At 43.2% G+C, this 7,739-nt stretch overlaps 1 protein-coding gene across 1 annotated transcript in view; it reads right to left on the minus strand.

Annotated features, from left to right (window-relative positions):
• RAB1A (RAB1A, member RAS oncogene family) overlaps nt 1–6,585 on the minus strand; it is a 27,985-nt gene extending 21,400 nt beyond the window's left edge. The window contains exon 1 of the mRNA XM_072768626.1: nt 6,246–6,585. Coding sequence (XP_072624727.1) covers nt 6,246–6,268 — 23 coding nt within the window. The 5' untranslated portion in view covers nt 6,269–6,585. The remainder of the gene's footprint in view (nt 1–6,245) is intronic.
• Between the last annotated feature and the right edge of the window lie 1,154 nt (nt 6,586–7,739).

A 7,739-nucleotide genomic window follows, 5' to 3' on the forward strand; every position in this document is an offset into this window, starting at 1 on the left:
GCACCCCTATATTTATAGCAGCATTATTTACAAAAACTAAGGTCCGAAACCAGCCTAAGTGTCATCGACTGACGAATGGCCAAAGAAGATGTAAAATATATATGTTTATATATAATGTAATATTGTTCAGCCATTAAAAAAAGAAAACCTTTGGCATTTGCAACAACATGGATGGAGCTAAAGAGTTAATGCTAAGCAAACTAAGTCAATCAGAGAAAAATACCATATGATTTCATTATATGTGAGATGTAAGAAACAAAGGGAAAAAATAAAAGAGACAAATCAAGAAACAAGTTCTTAATTACAGAAAACTAATGGCTATCAGAGAGGAGGGAAGTGGGGGGATGGATGAAACAGGTGACTGGTATTAAGGAGTAAATTTTTGAGATGAGCACGTGGTGATGTATGGAAGTGTTGGATTACCATATTGTAGACCTGAAACTAATTACACTGTTAACTAACTGGAGTTAAAATAAAAACTTAAAAAAAAAAAGAGTAACTGCCCTCAATCAGGTTGTTGGGAAAGATCTATAGGCAGAGTGGAAAAGACAAAGAATAATTCCATTTAAGTACTACTGTTATTCATAAGAAATACATTCAGACAAGTTGAATCCATTGCTGTTCCTGGAAAATTTCAATTACATAATTTATTCAATTTCATTTGTAAAGCTCACTAGTTTGAAGCACAGACTACATAAAATGCCCTGTGTAAAGATCTTATGCCAAGTGGCTAGCACACAGAGTAAGGACTCATTAAATAGTAGCTACTATTAAAAAATGGTGTTTCCAAAGAATGGTCCCCTTTGTGAGCAAAGGCACTTCCATGTAACAGGACCTGTCAGAATTAGGAATCCACAAACAGAAGAGTAAACTATCACAATCTTGGATTTAATAAAACAGAGTGTTCTGACCAAATGACCCAACTAGTCACAAAACTAGCAAGAAAAACTTCATTTCCTAGTTCTCCTTTGTACCCCATTTCTTTAATTACTAAAGTCAGTCAACATACCACCACTTGTTCCCTTGCTCCTCAAGACTATTTTTTTTTTTTTCAAATATCACCCCACCATTACCCTCTTATATTCTGAAACATTCACAGAGCAGTTCCAAAGAAAAGCCAAGACCTGGGTGTTCTTCCCTAAATTCTATTCTAGACATCAAAGAAGCAATAGCAGCTCCACCTTCTACAGGAAAACAGTGGAATAGAATAGTCCGACTACTCCCCTCTCCCTATAAGATTTAAAAAAAAAAAAAAAAGCAGGCATTTTTTACTAAAAAACTAGAGTTTTTCTTACTAAAAATCTAAAGTTGAATTTACAGTGGTAAGCTGCTAAGCTATATATCTAAAATACCTCATGCACTGGCATCCTATACTCATTTTGGTTTATTTTCATCTTAAAAACCCAAGTATTTTTTAGCAAATCTTAAAAAAAATTCTCAAAAACTTAAAAAAGTATTTTACTTGACCTTAAATATTTTCATGTTAAAGAAAAAGTAGATAATATTAGCAAAAAGAATCTTTTTTTTTTTTAAAGATTTTATTTATTTATTCATGCTAGTCACACAGAGAGAGACAGAGAGGCAGAGACACAGGCAGAGGGAGAAGCAGGCTCCATGCAGGGAACCCGACGTGGGATTCGATCCAGGGTCTCCAGGATCGCGCCCCGGGCCAAAGGCAGGCGCCAAACCGCTGTGCCACCCAGGGATCCCTATTCTTAATTATCAAAAACAAAACTATCACAACTGCAAATAGTAAAACTATCATAAATGTATAGTCAGAAGTTGCCAAGAAAACACACATACACAAAAGATTGCGAATAGGATATGAACATAACAGAATGTTAGTACAAAAAAAAAAAAAAGAATGTTAGTACCAAAATTACTAAGATTGCTTGTAGAATAAAAAAAAACAAACTGAAATATCCAAGAAATAAAATTATTTATAAAGCAAAATTCTCCTTAAAAGTCAGAGAGTTGTTAAGAGAACATTTGATTCTGAAGCTCTTCCATCTTCAACATTATTTTTTAAACTTTAAAAATTTTATTTGGAATATGTAAGAAAGAGTCAACAATTCTCATTTTACCTTAATCATGAAAAAAATTTTGTAATGCAAAATTTCCGTTATCTTCCAATGATCTTATAAAATCTATTCATACAAAACTCTTAAGATTCATTCTGTGGAGATTGTATACAGCTCCTAGAAACTTACACTACCTAAAGAATTACGTATGCTGCTTCTCTACAGACATTAAGAAATCATATTGGGAATGGTGAGAATACTGATTATTATTTTTGTTAAACTTTTCTGAATTTTTCAAACCACTACAAACTCCACCAAAAAGTCATCAAAACAACAAAAAGGCAACTTACTTTTAACTGATTTACGCTTCTTTTCTAATGAAAAAAGTTGTAAATAAAAATTATATGAAAGCCAATTAGGACATACTCATTAATGAAATTATACTGACAGATAAAAAAACTGATTAAGTTGCTTTTACATTCAAACTCTTATGTTAAAAGACAGATTAATTCGAAACAATGGCGGCAAAAAAAAAAAAAAAAGTCAAATGTTCCTGGAGTCTGCTATGACAGAAGAGCAAAGTTTAAGAGACTGATTAAATCTTGAGCTATGATCTTAAACATCACTCCAGAGCCATATTAAAAAATAAAAACAAGGCACTTACTATAAAATTTTTCTGCATTAAAGAACTACAGTTGATCCAAGCAGACTACTATAGTCCCTCCTATTGTAAACTGGTATATTCATGTAGGTACACATACTTTATTAACACATTCCTTATAGATGAAGTAGCCAAAATGATTTTCTTGACACTAAAAAATCCACTAAAAGCTAATGGATTAGAAAAAATGTTTCTGGTATGAGAATAATGTTAAGCATTTCTTAGCCAGTGTGCTGAAATAATCACTGCCTGCTTCAATACCTAGCTCATAAAATCAAAATCTGTCTTCAGCTCTCCAGAAAAAAAAAGCTCTGATCTTTTCCATCTACCTTTTCCACTATTCAGATCCACTTCCAGTTGCTTTTTCTTTTTGTTTGTACTTGAAATTCAAACAAGTCATTACCCTTAATTTCTGCCATAAAGGGTTTCATCCAGGGTTGTCATTTCTCCTGTATTAGCCACATAACACAGAAAGTAATCAAAGGGACAGCTTAAAATTTAATCTTTGACTGATATATTTCTTATTCTCCTCACTTCCAAACCAAGCTTACAATTTAAAGATCATAAAGTAAAAGCATTCAATAAAAAAGCTACCAAGAGGTAACCCTATGTCGACCAATAAATCTAAAATCCTGTTCCTTCTTAGAGAACCAAACCTCTTCTCTTGTCAAGAACCCACTTTCATTTCCAAAGTCAGCAGCACCCATGAAGCAGATTTTAAATGTTTCTAAAAGGAATAAACTAGTAGATGATAAACCAAAACCAAGGAACATTTAGACTGCACTTTTAAACACTACCTAGAAAAAATAAAAATAAAAAAAAAAATAAACACTACCTAGTACACTACTCTTTCCCATCAACATATAATGTGTATGCTATATAATACACATGTATTATAATGTTTAATATGCCTAACATATATGTAGCTATAAATGCTAGGTATTAAGACAACATCATGGAATTATGAAAGGCACTCACCCACTAAAAGTTTTAATTTAAGAAAAAATACAAGGTTTTAAAGTTTAGAACAAGGTATTAAAAGTAAATGGACTTGTATTCAGTAATTAAACTAAGAATTTCTTTCCTTCTTTCTTCTATTTTCCACTAATTACTTTTTGATGGTAACAAACTTCATTAAAGACAAAAAAAAAAAAACCTGCTGAAGTCACATTATTAAAAATCTGCCTGCTGGTTGCCCTTGTGACCTCCTCTAATAAAATACCCATCACCTCCTCTCACTAGTGCTCTTCCAAAGGTTTTTCCAAACTCCTATGTTACTAGTCTAGAATACAAATACAGTAGACCTGATACTGGCATATACTCGGTGGCAAAAAAGTATAATTTCTGGGTTTGATTCTGTTAACGTCATTAATTTAATGGATGTTTGGCACGGTATTTACTGAAGAATTACTATCACTGCCATTTATTAACCATTCTTCCTTCTTCCCCCTTGAAAAATCCTCCTCACTCCCTAGTGCTTCTCTAAATCTGTTAATAATTCTCTTAGGATTCTCTTTTTTATAAAATTTTCCTGAAACCAACTAGCCAACCACAATCCTTCACCCTCCTTTGAAATCTTGTTGCTCCTATCCATCCTGTAAATTTGGAACAAACTAGATCTACTGGTATTTGACATATATAACGGTTTTCTATACTCCATTATAAACTCCTTGAGGGTAAGGATTGTATTCCTAAATCCCAGCACTATTACGATGCCATACATGGTAATGACATAACACCACCTAGAGTCCTCTTATGTTTTCTTTTACATGCACTTAAATCTCACAACTACCCTGATACGAATAATGACTCCTATTATCCTATTTTACAAAAGGGGAAACAAATTCAGAGGCTAATGTGTCATGGCTCTGTCCAACTAATCGTAAAGATCTACTTATGCTACTTGACATACTTAGCAAATATAAGAAACTCCCTGAACAGAGGAGGTTTACAAGTCTCCGTAAAGTGGTAGATCCATGTACTTTATTGTTGCCAGGAAAACCACCAGATTAGGTACCTCAAGTTCCATTCTCCCTAACTATGCAAAACCCACTTTGTCCTCGGAGCCCTTGATAAAGAAACTAAAAACTGCCGCCGTGGCCAAATGTGGCACCATGAGAACACCAGCCTCAACTTCTGCAAGAACATAAAATTTTAGTGAAATACCACGGCTTCTGTTTAGTGCAAAAGGGGACATTTCTGCTTCAAACCACTGTTATTACAAAACTTGGAAGTCAGAATGCATTTTGCAAGAGCCATGTGACACACACATGACAGTCAGCTAAACTGATGGGTGGACCTTTAGGGGAAATGTTTAGCAGTAAATGACCAAAGCTGCAAATACATTCACAGCTTTTAAAATACCAATTTTTTCCTTTAAAAAAAAAAATTCCTCCCCCCCCAAGCCTTCTGACGCTGAAGGGGAATACCAATTAAATGTCTGCCAATTATTCGTTAATTTATATAGGTAAACCCAAGGAGGAATTTAAAGGGCCATGAAGGAGAACCCAACGAAGTCTTCCCAAGGAAGGTGAACACCAGTTCCCAGGAAAGGTGCCAGGTGTGTCACATATGCTGCGGGGACTTCTTGAGTGAGCAAGAAAAAGAAATGCATTAACTTTTCATGACACGTCATGGAACCTCACTCCCTATCTTCGAGTATTCAAGCAGGTAATCCAAAACCTACGGATTACATAGAGAGCCCCTTCGTTCTCTCTTTCAATTTGACAGCAGTCTTCCTTTAATCTGATAGTATCAGAAAAAAGAAAAGAAAAAAACGTTCCTACGTCTTAGTTCTCTTTATTCTTTTCCTCGACCTTACACAAGACCAAATGACTTCAGTGCCCTCTAAAAAAAGAAAAAGAAAAAAAGGAAATCTCACAAATGCTTAGGTTTTTAGGGAGGCAATGGGCCCCGTCGTGACTTCTTGGAAAAAAAACAAAAACAAAAAAAACTCCAGGAAATAACCTAAACCCCCCCTCCACTAAAAATTTAAAATCTCTTCTCCCCTTCTACTCATTTCCCCGCTCCATCCCACGCAGTCCTGAAAAGCATCCGTGTTACCTGCAACCTGGCCGGGGAGGGGTGAAAGGACGGAGCCAACGAGCTCAAGATGTGCAAGTGGGGCTGGCTTCCCACCGCGACGGTTCTGACAGCTCGGCGGGCGCGGGCGCCGGCCCCGACAGGGCCCTCTAGGGCAGCCCTCCCACCCTAAAAACAAGTCTTCCTTCCAAAGTCACTGCCTGGGCGTGAAGCTACCCCTTCCCACCGCCCCACCCCCCCTCCGAAGACTGTTCCTCCGCCCTGGCCCGGCATTCAAGGCCTCCAACCTGCCCGGGCGCCCCCCCGTCGGCCCCCCCGGCCCCCCTGACGCCCCCCCCCCCCCCGGGCCGATCCCTCTTCCGTCAGACAATGGGCCCCGGCTCCCGGCATCTCCGGCCCTACCACCGTCCGCCCGCCCTGGCCGAGGCCCCCGCCTCTGCCTCAGCCCTCCTCGCCTCCCCCCCTTAGGCTTTTCCGGGCTGCCCCACGGCCCCAGCCGACCGGTGCTCTCCTGCACTCACTATTCGGGATTCATGCTGGACATGTCACTGCAGCCGCCGCCGCCGCCACCGCCGCCCTTGCTGCCGCAGCCGCCGCCCCGACTCTCGACGCCACGGGTAATCGAGGGACGGGAACGAGAACGGGCTGTTCCGGGAGAGCAAACGTCTTCCCCTGCTCCGTCCCCTTAGAACACAATCAGCAGCCGCCGCCACTCAGCGATCGCTTCCACCCAAAATGGCCGCCGGCGAACCAGGAAATAGGAAAGCCTTAGACCGAGGGGTCTTTACACGGCCCGGAGGGCGGCCGCACCGCGCGGCACGCCGGGAAAGAGAGTTCCAACGCGGCGGCGGGCGCCGAAGGCCTACGGGGCGGCGCGGCCGCCGCGACTCAGCTTCCCGCCAAGCCCCGCGCCTCCGGCGCAGGCGCACTCGAGCGCTTGTCGCCCGCCCCATGCCCCACTCGCTCACCGCCCCCCCCCGTCTTGCCCCTCCCTGCTCCCCGCCCCGCTGACTCGCTGGCTTAGGACTTCGCTCGGACTCCCCCTAGCGGATTGGCTAAGCCCGAGCGGCCCCGGTGATGTCATCAGTGAGACGTGGCAGCAGGGCGCGTCGGCGCCCCAAGGGGGGAGGGGGAGGGGAGGGACGGAGGGCGGTGCCGGCCGCGGACAGAGGATGGGGCGGGGGCGGGGGCTGCGGGCGCTGCGGGGGGGGGGGGTGCAGCGGCGACCGCGGGGCGCTGGAGGGCGGGGCCGCGGGGGAAATGCGGGCTGCAGGTCGCGCCTGGCCAGTGGTTTGCTGAGAGCTCGAGCTCCCAGCTGGTCCCAGGACGGAGGAGGAATTGAGGGGCCCCTACTGGGAACCTCGGGGGTCCGGAGAGCGCGGAGCTCGGTGGTGTTCCCCAGCCGGCCGGCCCCGCTGGGTCAGGTCCCCGTGCAAGGCCACGGTCCCGCGCTGGCCGCACACGGTGCCGTCTCCTTGGTCGCATTGCCCCCCGGCTCCCCGTGCAGCCCGGCTCCGACCACCCGGCCCGGCGACGACGGGAGCCTCGGCCTCCTCTCTGCCCCCGCCGCTGGCCGACGCAGCCGGATTATCTCCCCGAAACCGCGCTGCATCCCGAGCCCACCACCGTTTTGCGGGGGCCGCGCCTCTCCGTGGCCGCGGTGCAGCCCAGAGTCGGCCCGAAATTCAGGGTCTTCCCGCCCTGGTCCCAGGCTTCAAGCCGAACTGTAATTTTAGCTACTCAAGGCGGAGCTGCTCTGCAAGACTGAAGAATGATAAGCGAGGGGAAGGTGCAACTAACGCATCGGTGCACGGTGCCTAGAGACTCCGGGAACGGCATTCACAACATTTCTGAGACCCGATTGATAGTCGTAACTCTTCTTTTAATCAGCTCAGGAATTTAAACCTCCAGTAAACTTTAACACATTATCTTGGGTTGTCTAACTGCAGAGGGCATAGTGTAATAGGTTGTCCAAAGTTTATCTTCCAACTTGCGCTAAGAACCAAGAAAATTGC

The sequence above is a fragment of the Canis lupus genome, chromosome 11 (assembly GCF_048164855.1).
Source record: "Canis lupus baileyi chromosome 11, mCanLup2.hap1, whole genome shotgun sequence".
In the NCBI taxonomy this organism is placed as follows: domain Eukaryota; kingdom Metazoa; phylum Chordata; class Mammalia; order Carnivora; family Canidae; genus Canis; species Canis lupus.